Below are 17638 nucleotides of genomic sequence, written 5' to 3'. Positions count from 1 at the left end.
GAGCACGTCCACAGAAGGGCAAGAAAGCTGGTGAGGGGTCTAGAGAACAAGTCTTATGACGAGCAGCGGAGGGAACTGGGTTTGTTTAGACTGGAGAAAAGGAGGCTGAGGGGAAACCTTATTGCTCTCTACAACTACCTGAAAGGAGGTTGTAGCAAGGTGGGTGTCGGTCTCTTCTGCCAGGTAACAAGTGATAGGACAAGAAGAAAGGGCCTCAAGTTTCACCAGGGAAAGTTTAGATTGGATATTAGTAAAAATGTATTCACCGAAAGGGTTGTCAAGCACTGGAGCAGGCTGCCCAGGGAAGTGGTGGAGTCACCATCCCTGGAGATATTTAAAAGATGTGTAAATGTTGCACTTGGGAACATGGTTTAGTGGTGGACTTGGCAGTGTTAGGTTATGGTTGGACTGGATGATCTTAAGGATCTTTTCCAACCTGAAAGACTTTATGATTCTTGTTTCTTTATCTTTATTTCAAGTTGTTATTCATCTTGCTGCCTAATCATTTAAATGAAGTCATGCTTACAGTGCTCTGTAGCAATTAACATACATCATTCCTTTAAATCTTGTTCTGCTCTTGCTTCTGATGACTTCATGCACACACATTTTTCCTTTTACATTTAATTTATACTAATCTTCATATTTAGCTGTCTCTACATTTCCTCCACCATTTTTGTTAAAAGAGGAGACAGCTGCAGTAATAGCAGAGCAGTTTGCTTGTCTGCTACTTTAGTTCCAGTTCCTGTAACCTGGTGCATGCATTGATTCGTGCTTGTAATGCTGTGATCAGCTCCTTTGATGGCAGGACGAGGTGACAAGAGATGAAGCCTATTCACCTCAGTACCTTTGGTCTTAAAGGTGCTGCTCAATCAGGTTTGGTTCAGAATTCCAGATTAAAAAAACAATGTAAATGTATCCAGAGGCATTCTCCTGGGATGTCTAGGTACCTGTTGAAGCTTCCCCCATCTGCAGTCCCACAGGACTTATATTTGGTTTAGATGCTACCAGCTTGGAGAGGTGTCTCTGATTTTTAGTTATGAAGTTACATATATTAGGGAGGAAGTGGTCTGTCCTTGTACAGGTGACTTTATCTGAGCTATATGTCTATACTGGCTGTATGGAGAATCAACTGTGGGATGATGCATGATTTGTCTGATTTTAAGCAGATAATTTAAATGGAGTATGTGCTTTAGAAATGATGTAGATGTCTAAAGTTACATGAGTGAATCTTACAGCTGTGCTTCCTTAGTTTTAATGTTGAAAATTATATACATAATGAAATGTAGACGTCTCTGTTTTTCATCTTTTTCATATTAATAGTTTTTCCTAGAATCTCCTTTCAGGATTTAGCATCAAGAAATCATGATGCAATCACTTTTCTATTCCTGGCTCTTGACACACATTTTTCTCTTCTTCCCTTTGATGGGCCATAGTAAGTATGCAGGTAATAGTTAGGCTTTAGCAGAATCCAACCCTCTTTTTGAAAGTAATTTACTTTGCAGTGTCACTTTTTTACACAGCTGCAGTCAAAAGCTGATATTTAGGATTTCATCATGTTGCTTATACCATTTGTGACTTTGTGTAATGGAAGGTAACAGCTGAGGACTTAGAATTCGACTCAGCCAACTATCACACAGGAGTATGAACAAGAGAGAAGCTGTAAGGCTGATCTACAGATGCATAAATTATCAGTGCCAAAACTTGGAACTGTCAGAAGGATCCTGATGAGAGAATTTTACATGTAATGTACCAAATGCAGGAGGTTCTCCTACATCCCTTCGGTTGCACTTACACACACATCCTTTATTAATATGTATGTTCACTTCCTCTTCCTCCTCATGTGATTTTCTCAGTCATACTTCTCTTTCACAAAGGGTGAACAAGATGAAGACGATTTTAGTAATAAAATACAAAAGAAAAATTTTACACACGTGTCACTGCATGCCACGCTCCAGAATAGAGCATCTTGTTGAATTAAGGTCTTTTTTACTCCTAGAAGTGGCAGAACTTGTACATTGAGTCTATATCTTTAAACACACATCTTTAAAATGTAGGACTCCTAAAATCACCTCTTGAGTGTTGGGCTGAGGGGATTCATGATCAGAAGGACACATGATGCAATACTGAAGTGGTGAGAACAGGATATGCATGAACAGAGATCAAAGGTTTGCTGAATGCAAAAGACTGACCAGGCCTTATTGGTGTTTAGTAGAGTATAGAATAGGAATCTGTATTTAATTTTATGAAAACTGGGCTTGTCCCATCATTATAAAAATTTAAGTTGAGCCTTTTACAAATGGCAGCTGCAAAGTACCCATCTTATTCAGATGGAGGTAACTGTCTACCCTATACTATCTATTATTACTAATATCTTGAAGCAGATGTATATTGAGACTGTTAGATTTTCATCAAGTGACTCTCATTTCCTTGCAAGGAAGTTTGTATTCTTTTTGTTTACCCTGTCTATGTGGGCCTGAGAACTAGGTCACTGCTGCAGCTACAGAGGTATGAATGTAAACAGGAATAGGGGTGTGGGTGAAAGTTAAACAGTAAACAACATAGAAAAGGACAGCTTTGTTTCATTTGCATGAGGAGCAGTGGAAGTATAGAAACTGTCAGAGTTACAAACTAATCAATAAGGATAAAGGTTGCCAGAGTACTTCACGCTGTTGCATACTCAAAACAAGTAATGTTTAGAATTTTACTCTCAGCTGGCTATTGTTCTGCTTACATGAAACTAGAATTTAAATATTTTCATTTAGTTTGAGGTTTTTGGTATTTACTGTTTCATGCCTTTTGTTCTTTTAAAGCTGTTGGCTACAAAGCTCACGTCTCAGCCAGAGTACTTTATGTCCTGAAGCATCATCCTTCACACTGTGTTATAAATTCTGTTTGGACTTTCTGAGATGATTTGAAACTTGTAGAAAGCATGAATACTTCTTGGGGGGGAAGGGGAAGAAGTGATTCATGTTCAAGTTGTAGAGTTGAGGTTGGTAAAGTCTTGAGAAACTTAAAGTTAGAGCACTCACCTAGGAGGCAGAATGCTTAGCTGACATTGATTTAGAGGGATAGAAACCCCACTCCATCTTCTGGGACAGGGCTGCACCTTCCAGTGTGTAATATGCTTACTTAGAAGGATACCCTACTTTCAAAGTGGGATGTGCAATCATGAATGCAGGAGTCACACACCAAGAGAGAGAAGCAAGCGGTAGCATGATTCTGTTTTTTAGTGGTTGACCATCACAGCTGAGGGGAGAGACTTGTGTTCCAGTGCCTGCTCTTGGAGCTCTTTCTGTATGTTGTTCAGGAAAGAGCTCATTTACAATGCCCACATATTGCGGTAAGAAAAGGCACAAAGAACTTCCTTGATTCCAATGGCACAGCTTCAACAGGAAGGAGGGATTGTCCACCCAGCTGTTCTATATTCTAAAATTCTCCCTGGAAAAGACAGATGTGAAGAAAAAGCCTATAGGAAGGCAGTGAAACTAGGTCACCCACTTTCCAACTGTGTTTTTAATCAAAAGTTATTAATGGGACCGGACACCACTAATCCTATTTTCTCCCCCCTTACCTAATTACAGTGTAGACTCCATCTTTTTATTGAACCTGATATTATTCAACCATTTTGGATATTGTCAGAGAATATTTATCAGGGCTTTACTGAAGGCCTCAGCCATGGAAAGAAAGGCTAAACCCACGTAGGGCTGACAGTGCTAAGAATTCTTTGATGAGATGGCATCAGGCCGAATTGTGGGCTCAAAACTGCATAAAACATAAAGCTCATTTGAAACCATTGTAAGATCAAAGGTGGGCCCAAAACCAGTGTTTGTGGATCTTGACTTTGCTGTTAGAAGCTTCAGCTCCACCTAACAGCCACATCAGCTGCTCAAGTAATCTAGCCGATGAAACCCACAACTTTTCATGTATAAATTAATAAACATTTTGGTCCATATGTGTAACCAGAGCACTTTCTCCTCATGGTATTGATCAGAAAAAGAATTGGAAGGAACAGAATAAAAACGTCTAAAAATTGCTTTTGATTTTTCTTCTTCTTCTTCCATATTAGATTCTAATAAATTGGTACACATTGAGTATTAATGCAGACCTATAAATTGTAGGGTATCTTTAGCTAATCTTGTTTTAGTCAATACATTCCAGTGTTCATAGTTTATTTGAATGTTCTAATGTCATGTTAACATTTTACATTTGTTTTGTAGACTGCAGTGATGATGTATTTCGTTGCAACACGGGAAAATGCCTAAATTATACCTTTGTTTGTGATGGATATGATGACTGTGGAGACCTCAGTGATGAACAAAACTGTGGTAAATGAAAGTTTTATGCTTTTCTAAAGTCTTTAAGATAGCACTATTGCCTAAACCAGCAATCTTTTTCCTTAAACTACCAAACAAGTAATATGCCTTGCTGTTATTCTTTCTGGGCAAAGTAAAAAGAGCTCACAAATTCCATATGCAATCTGAAAAGGTTTGAAGGAGAGTTCTGGGCTAATCCAAATTTTGAAGATAGTGGTATTTTGAATAAATACTTTCATTTGCAATTTGGTTTAAAATAATTCAAGATCTTATGATTGCTTTCTTGCTAACTTGGTTGAATTTAACTGAAATTAAAGCAAACCATAAGAAAATATACACTGGTGATACCAGCTGTTTTATAGCTGAATATTTTTTACATAAGGTTTATATTGAACTTCTATGTTCAGATGATCAAATTCTGTTTCTTTCAAATTCTGTTTTCAATCAACTTTGTATGTTCTGCCTACACTTAACTTTTGTAGAAAAAAAAAGAAGTTTTGCCATAAAAAAGAATAATCTTCACATGTATATATTGGAGAACTTGGAAAGCCTTATTTTTTCTAACTTTCGCTCCTGGAACTACACCTGAAAAAAAAATTAAGTACTCTAAAATAATTCTTTAAAAGTTAAAACATTCTAACTTATTTTCTTTCGCTTTTCTAAGTAAAAGCACAGAAAATTTCAAAAATAAAAATTAAGACCATTTTTTTCTGAGATTTTCTTTATATTTCTTCTGAAATTAAACATATGCTAAGATCTTTCACTACTTTTTGTCATTTTGGTTGTTTTGTCATTTTCATAATGAACTGTCTTTGATTAAAGACTTTTAAAAACATTAATCTGAATCCTACCATTCCTGTTTTGAGATCGGTTTTTCTATGTAAAAACTTTTTGTACAGGCTATAAATGGGTTTCACAGCAGATTTGGCAGACTGCATTCTGTCTGTGCTCCCTATTTATTGTGGTGTAAAGTCAGCCTGCTCAACAGAATGCTTTTCTCTGTTTGTGGAAGCATCTGGATAAAAAGAGTAACATGAAGATTGTAATACTTTCTTTGTAGATGATTATGGAAAATTCTGAGTGTATGCAAAAAACCAGTTTCTGATTAAGTGCCAAATATGGCAGTTAAGAAACATTTTATTTTAATATTTTTACTTCTTAGTAGTAAGATAAATGTAGGGAATGATTTTCATTGATGACAACTGAAAATGCTGGCTAACTGAAAATCATTCCATGAGATGAGAAGCCAGAGGATCTTTTAATCTGCTTAACAAATCTTAGAAACTTGTTTATTTGCAAATGGAAACAATTGTACATCTGAGAGAAGGAATGAGTGCATCATTGTCTGTATAGGCAATAGAATTCAGAACGTATGTAACTACCATCTGCAAAAAAACCTGCAGGTGCAGAAAATCTCTTATCATAATTTACTAATGCAAAATGGTTCATTAGTAAGAATGATTAGTTTATAGGCATAGAACAATTGATCAAAAACATAAATGGTAACGTATCCTCCTTTTTTTTGTTCTCACATTTGCATTTTTTTTAGATTGTAATCCAGTGACACATCATCAGTGTGGAGATGGGAGATGTATAACAGCTGATTGGGTATGTGATGGTGACCACGACTGTATAGACAAATCAGATGAAGTCAATTGCTGTAAGTTCCTTTAATCTCTAAATTAGTTTTTCTTTCTTTAACATAAAAAACAAACTGTAAGATAAGTAGCATAGTTACTTATGACTTGTAGGGCGAAAGTATAAGCTTATATTATTTCAGAAGTTTGCACTTGACAAATGTCCCTTCTGGTAGACAGATGCAGCAAATGAAACATTTCTTGACATTGAGTAGTATCAGCATTGCCTTGTGTTTCAGCTTCTTGTTAATTACAGAATTAGCTTTTTGTTGATTGTAATGTTGCCATTAAAGAGGAATGAATGTATATAACCTCTTACACTGTAGGCATTCTGAGCTCGTGACAACTTTCTGATGTGTCTTTATGTGACCTATCACACCTTGTCAGAGTTTCAACTTCTAGTTGCTCTAATGATGATGGTGTATATCTGCAAAACAATAATACTAGAATATTGCTGAGGTTGCAAAATCAAGTATTGGGGAACTAGCACATGTTTTAATGGAATTAAGTTTCTCATAAGATGTATGCTTATGCTGCTTTGATTCTTGCTGCCATTCAGTGCTTGACCTTGCAATCACTCTTCTACAATTTTACCTGAAATTTAACAACTAAATAAAGGAATGTAAGTAAATGATCAAAGAAAAGGTAACAATTTTTATATGAGTAAAAATGATGGATTCTTGGAAAAACTGAACCTTCATCTCAGCCTGTTGCTAATACCTGAAATATATAGTTTCAGTACCTGTAGTTAAAGATCAGCACATCTGTAGGCTATTGGAAACATAGACTACATGTCATGAAAAATGTCTAGTGACCTTCAGTGCTAAGCAGTGTTATCAGCTCCTCCTAAAATAACTTCAAAGTGATGCTAAAAAACAATTGAGAACTTCATTAACTTAAATTGATCAGAATATTGTCTCTTTTTTTCTGTCTAGCATGTCATAGTCAGGGCCTAGTGGAATGCAAAAATGGGCAGTGCATTCCTAGTGCATTCCAGTGTGATGGAGATAATGACTGTAAAGATGGAAGTGATGAAGAAAACTGCAGTGAAAGTAAGGATATCCCTCATTTTACTTTTCTTACTGAACCTAACGCTGACTGCTTTGTTCTGAAGTGCCTTTAGCTAAAGCTGTCTGTCAAATTTACTTTCTTTGCCTTTCAAATAACACTTACAAAGGCTGGTTGTTGTCTGCTTTCACACAGGAAGTTGTAAGCAGAGTTTTCTAAGTCCTTAAAAATATAAAAAGTTGAAGAAATGGTGGTGATGTTTAGCATAGTATTTGGTGATCTGACAGTATCAACTGTTACTTGAAATAAATTAATACATATTCACATTGTCCACAGCAATTAGAAGCTACTATCAGAGAGATTGGTGTTGTTTGAGGTGGAATTTCCTCATTAAGATCCTTTTTACATCACAACTTGGGATTCAGAGAAAGGATGTTTTCATGAGTAAACTAATGATTTAGTGTGACAGAAGGAAAATATATGAGAATGTAGCTCCTTAAAAACTGTCTCATGATGGATTATATGAAAGAAAAGCAAACCAGGCATTTTCTGGAGAAAATTTAACTGAAAATGTCGATGCATGATCTGGGCTACAAATCAGTGGTGTGTGTTTTGTTTTCATTGCTTTTTGCTTCTGTGAATGTTTGAAGAAATGGTTAGAAGTCTTTTATGGTAAGATGAACAGATACAGATTCCAAGGATGCTAAATGCAGAGGAGTAGGGTGGGGTGGTAATTATGTAGTCAGTGATCTCCCTATATGCTAAAAGATTTTTCTGCTTAACATTAAACCACAAAGCTTTTAAATATGCAAGCTTGAAAAAAACTCTGTCTAATATTTTGCAGTATTAAGTAGAGCAGAAGTCTTTCTTTATGCAATTATATCCTGTCTGTCCTAAATTTGTATGAGGATATGTAGGTAAAATTTGGATTTCATTTGGATTATTCCTCTTTAGTTCCTTGGAAAGCTTATGTAAAAGCAAGGCAGAGTTTTGGTTTGTAACTTTCCTTTGCATTTCTTATGTGTGTTGTTGATTTCAGCAACCACAGAAAACGTAATAGGACATACACTTAATACAAAGACTTCTCTGTTCTACAAATCAAACAATTTGGATATGCCTATCAGAAGCAGTGAAGTAAGGACTGAAGTGATCTGGAATATTGATTTTGTTACAAATGTGTAATAATGTACAAATGTAAATATGTGAAATCAGCATAGAAATTTGAGGTCAAGATGTAGTGACTTGCCGCTTACCTGTATAAGGATACAGGGACCTTGTGTAATAGTACAAGTATAAACATATAGGCATTACAAATGACCATTGCTTCATCTATATCTGAATGAGAAAAATAGTCTCTCTCACTACATACCTTAAGGGAATTTAAGGTATGGCATCTATTAACATTAATGCTGTCATTCATTTTGTGACGATAGAAATCTAATATAGATGTACTCACAGCTGGTTCTGTGATCCCTTCAAAAGCATATGTTTATAAAAATTCAGCACTGACTGTGCCAGGATCAAAAGAATCTACACTGCAGCACAGGGATTTTTGAAGAGTTAAGAAACCATTCTGCTGTGGGATAAGGAGTTGGAGCAAATTTTTAAAATGAATTTGAATGTAAAGATTTGTGGTAGCTTTAGAAGTCAAGAGATTTTCTCTGCCTTTCAAGTTCCATTTTGCAGTCAGATGCACCTGTAAAATAAGGCACTCAATTGCTATAGCAAAAGGAAGTACCTCCATTGCTTCAATATCTAATATGTATGAAGGGAAGTAAATTCATGTAATTATGAATAGAAGTGACTACATCATGAGTTCTTTTGGACAAGGTTGTTGTCAAGGTCTTTGAAACAAGATGTTTCTTCAGCATCCTCTTTATATGACCAATATAAGGATGCCATGAATGAATGATTAATGTTCACGGACAGTAATACAATACAAATAAACCATTTTAAACAGGATGACCTGATAAAATCCAAGTGGTTCAGTCTCTGTGTGCAGAATAGTAAATTAAATGACTGATTTTGCAAAAGTCATATGGAAAGAGAGTTTAATGTTTTGGAAAGGAGCTATCACCACTATGAGACAGAGTCCAGGGATTTGTCAGATAAACTAACTATCCAGGTAATGTGCTCAGAAACTTTTTGATGAAGTGCTGTTTTTAGTTATTCTGAATTCCATCGTTAAGACCATAGCCTTTTTGGGTTTCTTGTTGTTGTTTGGTTTTTAACCAGCTAAAGAGGGACAATAAAATTTCAGCTCTGACGACCTTTCTTCAGGATGGTTTTTATTGTCCACCAAAACAATCATAAAATGAAAAGCAGATCAACTGAATGGCACTGAAGAATAATTCCCAGAGGGTATTGTCTTTCAGCTAGGACCTATTGTTCCCTTTGAAATCTGATTCACATGACTTTTCATACTCTGTCAGGAACATGGTAAATGGCTTTCAGAGATCCATACCTCTCATTCAGAAACTGTGATATAAATTCTTATATTAAACATAGGGGTAAAGAAAAGTGACATCTGGACAGTGCTGCACGCTTCCTTAAAACACTTCCTTACTGCACTTGAAATGCTGTAGGGTACTTACTCAACTATATAAAATACTTAATTGTAATGTAACCTCTCTATTTTCTCATCACTACACTCTAGTCATTTTTATTAGTCTGGTAAATAATTAGAAGAGTAAATTTCTATTTTCATCAGGTCAAACCCTCTGTCAGGAGGGAGACCAGAGATGTACTTCCTGTCCTGATCCCTGTGGAACTTCTCTCTGTGAGATGAGAAACAGCCAGACAAACTGCAGTAAGTAGGCTACATGCTTCATACTGTCACTGTTTTAGAGTGTTTTAGAGCATAATGAGGATGCAGGGTAGGACACAGTAAGTAATACTTTAATTTGCTATCTATGCACATGTGTAATAATTAAGTGTTGTGAAAAGAGCAAAGTTGAAATAAAAGTTTAATCATAACTCTTGATTATTGATGTACTAAGAAATACTCATAACGTTTGAGAGGGAGATACTTTCCCTTCTGTGAATTTTTGATACATTCTTAATGTGTGTTTACAGCTGCACTTAACATTTAATGGCATTCAGTCATTACAACGTAGTGTAAGTGTAAAGCAGAAGCTACTTGTTTATTTTCAAAATATATGAGAACATGGTATTGTGTTTAGGAGTCTGGTAAATTTTTAGTCCTTTTGTAAAGGAATAGTTTTGATATTCAAACTGGCAAAACTAGTTATTCTTCTGACCAATACATATTGTAGAGAATCAGGGTCTTCAACACTGCATGTCTTCATTTCTGTGTCCTGTACTATACTACTCCATGCAAGCCTCCTTTAACCACTGTACACTTGCTTCTGAGTAGCACTCTTACTGGTGCAGTGCAGCACTGAGAACTCAGAAGTAGTCTATTTGGCTAGGGTAGAAACTGGGGCAGAACTGTATTCAGAAGTATTCAGACTTAATTAAAACTTGGTGATATGTCACCTTGGGACATGGGCAGACTTGCCTTCACTTACATATGAATGTGTAGACATATCCTATAATTGCTTTGTGCCGAGAAGTTACCTCTGCAAGGTATTGTTTGGTGCTATACAGTAGCTTATTTATATAATGTTATTACATTTAGGTCAGAATGGGTATGGGAAGGTCAGCTAGTCCAAACTCCACAGTGCTTGAGACAGGCACCATTCATGCTGGGGCCTTTAGATGCTGCTGAAGTAAAGATATAAGATACTTGGGCATATATGTATTTTACATGTGTACATGTACATATTTACATGTATTTCACTTGTGTAGGTCTACCCTCTAAATCATATCTATAACCAAACTATTTAGGTGGGAAGGGGGCTTCTAAGGTGATAGGAGTAGTAGGTGTTGGGGTTTTTTACTTGCCTGTTGTGAACCAAACAATCATATCAAGAAATATTTAGAAAGTGTTATGAAATGGGAAGGAAGGTATCCATATAACACAAAACTAGTAACAATTCACTTAATTTAAAAAAAAAACCCTGAATTTAAATTTTTAAAACATTTTAGATATTTTTCTGTTGAAATCTCAGATATCTTTATTGAATTATCTTGGTCATTTTCTCCTCTTTGTCTTGCAATTCATGGTCAGATATTATCTCCCATGAGAGGTTGTCCCCTCCTAGTGAAAAGGAAGCAATATATCTTGGGATACACTCTAATCAAGGAGAAATCAAACATGAAATATCACAACAGATCAAATTACTTTGGTTATTGACCACATCTGCAGTTCCTGCTTGAAATCCCTTGGAGTGGTAGATACCTGACTTCTCCAAAGCAAACAGTTCTTCAAGTAATCTTTTCTTGTCTTTGGTGAGATTTGAAGGTCATATTTTCCTCATGTTTTAAGATCAGAATACATGAGTATTCACTGAGGTATAATTACTGAATTGAATAACTCCACTCTAACTAGTCACATGTTTAAATGTGTATGACAAGACTGATTCTCTGTGGGCTGAAGTCTCATGGAAGTGAAGGATGTTTAGTCCCAGATCTCTCTCTGCCTGCAGCAGAAACAGCAGCTTCAGCAGTCTGTGCCTCTAAGATTAGGTGTTGCTTCTCAGTTTCTTCATTTAAAGATTAGGCCTTTTGATTTGAGCATTACCAACTTTGCCACAAAACTGCAGTTTACCCAGGAATGGGGGCTTCCATATTTTTATCTGCTGTTTCAAAGCTTCTTTATTCATAATGCTTCCAAAACTTATCAGGCATTACACTAAACTCTGTTTTATATGTTTAAAACTGTAGCAACTTTATATTTACTCAGGTCAAAAAAAAGACAATATTTTGTAATTTTATTTATTTTTAAATAATTATAACTTAAACTGCTTAGTAAAGTGTATCTGATATATTGTGACATTGGATTCACAGGTGATGGCTGTGTAGTCACCAGTCATGCATAAGGTCTTCTATTTGGCTGTCATACAAGGCATAGAAGCAGCTTTACCCAACAAGTAGGAAAATATGTAAATTTCCACAGCAGCCTCTGGTTCTTGTATACTCAGGGAGCAGTTCTCTCTCAAGCAAATTACCTTTCGTAAACAGTGACAACAGTCCTGTAAAAGGCAATGACAGTCTTTCAAGCAGTGTGACTGTAATTCAGTCTTCCTCACGATGAGAGAGTGCTGAAAGTATACTTTCTTTCTTAGATTCATTTTTCTTGTGGATAGATCAGTATGTGGCTTACTGTGGTCCAAAGCAGTTTTTCCTGTGATCCAAACTCTTTTCATGATTAATATAGATTTTTGTTTCCCATTGTATGTATGGACAGCAATTTTGGAAAATGTTTGAGTGGCTAGGACTATGTTACAAGATAGTGAAAAACATTTTTTGACATGATATTTGAGTTCTAAAACAATGTTCCTATTCCATGTCATGAGAAAGCCAAGAGCTTGTTAGTGAAGATGTTTCCTCATCATATTATGGGCAACAGTCCATAGTTCTCAACAGGAGTAACACATAATCTGTATTAGGCTTCTGGATCATCTCTTTTTCTCCCTTTCTGGTCCAGTGAATATTTAATTGTTTATAGACAATAGAACAGCAAGAAAATTTGGGAGAGATTTTTCTTGCTTAACATCTGGAAGTACTATTGTCTTCTTTGCATGTTATTTTCACTGTTCATATTTTGACCAGAGTTCTTTCATCTTTGGTAAGAGATGAGAATTCCCATGAAAAATGTCAGTTTTGACAAAGCAGTATTTTCTGGCCCACATAACTCTTTGGTTGGAAAATTCCAAAGCATAGGCCACTTTTTGCAAAACTGAATATGATGTATGTTCTCTATGTGTGATGATAATGTCTGATCAGTTTAGGCTGACATTATAATGCAATTACAACATATTTAGGGTAACAGAACAAATATCTGAGGGGAGAGTGCAGAGAAGCCAGAGCGAGGCTATTTCAGTGCTCAATGACAGGACCAGAGGCAGTTGGCACAAAGCGAAACACAGGAGGTTCCATTTGAACATAAGGAAACAGGTTTTTTACTTCATGGGTTACTGAACACAGGTTGCCCAGAGAGGTTGTGGAGACCCCATCTTTGGAGACAAAAGCTGTCTGGGCATGGTTCTGCACAACTGGCTCTAGGTGGCCCTGCCTGAGCAGGAGAGTTGGATCAGATGACCTCCAGAGGTCCCTTCCAACCTTAACCATTCTATTATTCTGTGAAATATCCCATTCACTCCTGTTACTATGTTTTGAACTAATTCCTATATAGTAGGTAGAGCAAGTTAATAATAAATACATGAAGATACTAAATCCAGGTATAATCTGTTTGTTTTTTTTTTTTTTAATTTAGGATAAAAGATGCAATGAATTCTATACCTTGTTCCCCACTCATTAGGTTGTACTTAGATATATTATAAATAAGGGAGTAGCAAGATCTCTTCAACTGTAGGACAGTCATCAGAAGGAAAGATTAACATTTGGGTTACATAAACTCAGTCAGATGTTCCCCTGAAGTGTATGTTCTGTTTGTTACCCTGCTTGTGGATTGTAGGGAATTGGGTGTGAGAGTCAAAGTTACTCTTTTCAAACCTGCCATGACACTTCTGTACATAATGTGAGAGAAGTTTTCTAAACATAGGGTGAAAATTGTGATCATATTGAAAACATGCAAAGAGCTATTCTACAGGGGCATTTCACTAAACTAGATTTTCTTCTAGAATTCACCTAAACCCCTATAAATATGAGGCATAACAAAAGAGAATTATATATGTGCATTTCTACTGTTCAGCCTTGAATAATGTTGTTACACACTTAGAACATTGCATGTACTTTTGTGTTCATTTACTCGAGTTTTATCATGAAATACTGATGAACATATAATACTCTGTACACATGTTATGATTTAAGCTCAGAGGGCAACTGAGCACTAGGCAGCCCCTTGTTCACTCCTTCACCATTAGGAATGGGGAGGAGAAGATAAAACAGAAGGTTCAGGGATTGAGACAATGACAGGGAGGGATGATTCACCAATTATAGTCATGGTCAAAAGACAGACTTAATTGATGAAGAAAAAAAAGAATATCAATTTAATTTGAACACCACCACCACCACCACCACTTAATTTACCCATCAAACAGAGCAGGACAGTGAGAAATACAACCACACCTTAAAAACATCTTCCCTCCACCCCTCCCTTCTTCGTGTGCTCAGCTTCGCTCCCAATTTCTCTACCTCCTTCTTCTGAGAGGCACAAGGGGCAGGGAATGGGGGTTGCAGTCAGTTCATCACCTGTGGATTTTGCCGCTCCTTCCTCCTTAGAGGGAGGACTCCTCATACTCCCCCCTGTTCCAGTGTGGGGTTCCTCTCACAGGAGCCAGTCCTCCACGAACTTCTCTGATGTGAGTCCTTCCCACGGGCTGCAGCTCTTCATGAACTGCTCCAGCGTGGGTCCTCCCCACAGGTTGCAGTCCTCCGAACAACAGACTGCTCCAGCGTGGGCTTCCCTCAGAGTCCCGGCCTTCTTCAGGTGCAGCCACCTGCTCCAGCGTGGGCTCCTCCCCGGGCTGTGGGTGGGCATCTGCTCCACCGGTGACCTCCATAGGTGGCAGGGGCACAGCCTGCTCTCTCACCACGGGCTGCAGGGGCGTCTCTGCTCTGGTGAACCTCCTCCTCCTCTTCCTTTCTACCACTGACCTTGATGTTTGCATAGGTATTTTCCTCACAACTCCTTCTCCTCTCTGGTTCCCCTTCCTAAATATGTTATCACAGAGGCACAGCTGCCATCACTAAAGGGCTTGTCCTTGGCCAGAGTAGGGTCTGACTTGGAGCTGGGGGAGCTCCTAGAAACTTCTCAGAGGAGTCACCTCTGTAGCCACCAGCTCTGTAGCCCCCTACCACACTATAAAAACCCTGCCACACACAAACACAACACATCAAGAAAAGATGCTTACTGGGGAAAAATCAAAAGACAAAACCAAACTGATCTGGGAATCTGGGGCTGAAGTGTGAGAGGACAAGGGAGAGTTCATCATGAAGAAAAGAAAATGGTGGTAATGTGAGGAGGTTTGTTGAAGTCTTTGAACCTCACATACCCCAAAGCTGCAAGTAAGTAGTTTGAGGCAACAGAAATCATTCAATATTGGCAGTATGCAAGGATTTAGTAGAGAGGAAAAACTATATAAAATGAACTTCATGATCCTCAGATTAGAGGTAGATACTAAAAGAAGTTCTAACAGGGAGTGCCAGTCCAAGAAAGACTGTCCAATTCTGCTCATCAGCTGAATAATTGACTTTGGACCTTCTTCCAACCTCCTCTCAAAGATCCAGCTATAGGATCACACAATTGCCACACCGTGCTGGCAACTGACAGTAGCAACTGGCTGACAGAGATTATTAATCATGTTAAGATAAGTTTGCTTCCAGAATAAGCAAATACATGCAGTCTTTTGATAACAAGTTACTTTTGAATAGTGCACTTTTTCATGGAAAATTTTATCATATTTTGAAAGTAAATAAAATTTTAAAATTTCATATTGGTCTCAGTGCTAAATAAAAAGCTGACTTTCAGTCTGAAGTGAAATTCTGTCTGTTTTTTCTGTTGCGGTGGAAAATTAAATATTTCTGACTACCAATGCGGGAAGAAATACATAAGATGAACAATTTTTAAAATCCAAAGTACTCTTTCAGTTCAATTTGTTTTGTGGTAAACCCTCTAAAAGCTGGAAGATTTTTGTATATAAATATAGTCTGTGTAATCATATGGACTTGTAACGGTTGCATTTATTTTGCTCTTGCTTATCATTCTCTTTACTACTAATTATGTCTTAACTGAATGAAATTATGAGCATGTAGACTGTCTCTTGTTTGTGCAATATAACCTAATTGTCCCCATTCTTCCTTCAGGTCTTGGGATGCAAAAAATAAAATAAAATAGATAAGAAATCCTGCCTTCAGTTTTCTATGCAGAAAAATTATGCAGTCTCTGTCATTAAATATTTTTCAAGAACTGACTGAATAAAGCCTTGAGAAACCTGATCAGTCCTCAGAACTGACCAAGCTTTGAGGAGGTCATTGGACTAGAGACCTCCTCAGATCCTTTCCCACCCAAAGTATCCTATGATCCCAGTTGTCTTAATTTTGACAATTGCCCTGCCAGTATGAGGTGTGTTATGGTAGCATAGTACACCGGTAGGTAGTGTGTTGCTGTACAGTACAGGAGCTCTTGAAAACCATCAGAAACTTGATTTGAAAAGGATAAATCTGTTTTTAAAGAATGATTTATTGTACCATGTTCAAGTTAAGATGTTACTCAGGAAGTTAATGCATACTGGTAGGGAAATATAAGTCTCTGAATAGGTTATTAGGTAGGCAGAGGTCAAACCCACCTTTCTTTACTGGCATGAATAGGCTTATATGAGGTCTTGAGCTCTGAAATTTGTAGTTTCTCAAGTCTGAGAGGAAGTCCCCTGATTGATAAATTTGTTAAATACTTCTGTATTATTTTTTTCTGTATTTCCTTTAATCTCACGACATTTGTGTGGTTTTTTTTTTTTCCTTTCTGTGAAAGGTCAGTGTGAACCAATTACTCTCGAACTCTGTATGAACTTGCCTTACAACTATACTTATTACCCAAACTACCTGGGCCACAGGACGCAGAAGGAAGCTTCTATCAGCTGGGAGTCTTCTCTTTTTCCAGCCTTGGTCCAGACCAACTGCTACAAGTACCTTATGTTTTTTGCCTGTACAATCTTAGTACCAAAATGTGACCCCCATACGAATCAGCGGATCCCACCTTGCAGGTACTATACTGTGTTTAATTCTTGACTGACATTGTTAGCTGTATTAGTCTTTCTCGATTTTCTGTTTCCATTGAAAATGCCAGGAATTTTGCTTTGGAATTCCATAGCAAAAGATAGCCATATTTTGTAAGACCATTAAATGCAGTTCATTACATATCTGTGATTAGTATCTGAAGTATTCAAAACAAAGAGAGTTCAATAATTTTCAAAATATATGTATTGAATAGACTAGACTAGACTATTTCAGTTGGAAAGGACCTACAGCTGCCTGACCAATTCAGGGCTGACCAGGTTAAAGCGTGTTATTAAGGGCACTGTCCAAATGCCTCTTAAATACCGACAGGCTTGGGACATCGACCACCTCTCTAGGAGGCCTGTTCCAGTGTTTGGCCACCCTCTTGGTAAAGAAATGCTTCCTAATGTCCAGTCTAAACCTCCCCTGGCTCAGCTTTGAACCATTCCCATGTGTCCTATCACGGGATCCCAGGGAAGCTGGGGAGAACAGTTGAGGTCGCCCCTCAGCCTCCTTTTCTCCAAACTAGACAAGCCTTAACTGCTCAGGTGCTCCTCAGAGGACACACCTTCCAGCCCTTTCAGCAGCTTTGTTGCCCTCCTCTGGACGCATTCAAGGACCTTCACATCCTTCTTAAATTGCGAGGCCCAAAACTGCACAGAGTACTCAAGGTGCACCAATGCTGAATACAGTGGGATAGTCACCTCTTTTGACTGGCTGATTATGCTGTGTTTGATGCACCCCAGGATGCAGTTTTCCCTCTTGGCTGCCAGGGCACGCTGCTGACTCATATTGAGCCTGCTGTCGACCAGCACATCCAGCCACTCCTCTCCCAATTTATACTTGTGCCCAGTGTTACTCTGTCCTAGGTGCAGGATC

The 17638-nt window shown here is 37.6% G+C and overlaps 1 protein-coding gene across 2 annotated transcripts in view; it reads left to right on the top strand.

The window, feature by feature from the left end:
• Nucleotides 1–17638, top strand: part of CORIN (corin, serine peptidase) — a 179254-nt gene that overhangs the window by 120438 nt on the left and 41178 nt on the right. For both annotated transcript variants that reach the window (XM_074904747.1, XM_074904748.1), the window contains exons 7-11: nt 4218–4325; nt 5863–5973; nt 6886–7002; nt 9669–9767; nt 16515–16746. In XM_074904747.1, the coding sequence (XP_074760848.1) occupies nt 4218–4325; nt 5863–5973; nt 6886–7002; nt 9669–9767; nt 16515–16746 (667 nt within the window). The remainder of the gene's footprint in view (nt 1–4217; nt 4326–5862; nt 5974–6885; nt 7003–9668; nt 9768–16514; nt 16747–17638) is intronic.

This window comes from Athene noctua, chromosome 4 (genome assembly GCF_965140245.1).
Source record: "Athene noctua chromosome 4, bAthNoc1.hap1.1, whole genome shotgun sequence".
NCBI lineage: Eukaryota > Metazoa > Chordata > Aves > Strigiformes > Strigidae > Athene > Athene noctua.
This window is presented reverse-complemented; position numbering and strand designations above follow the sequence as displayed.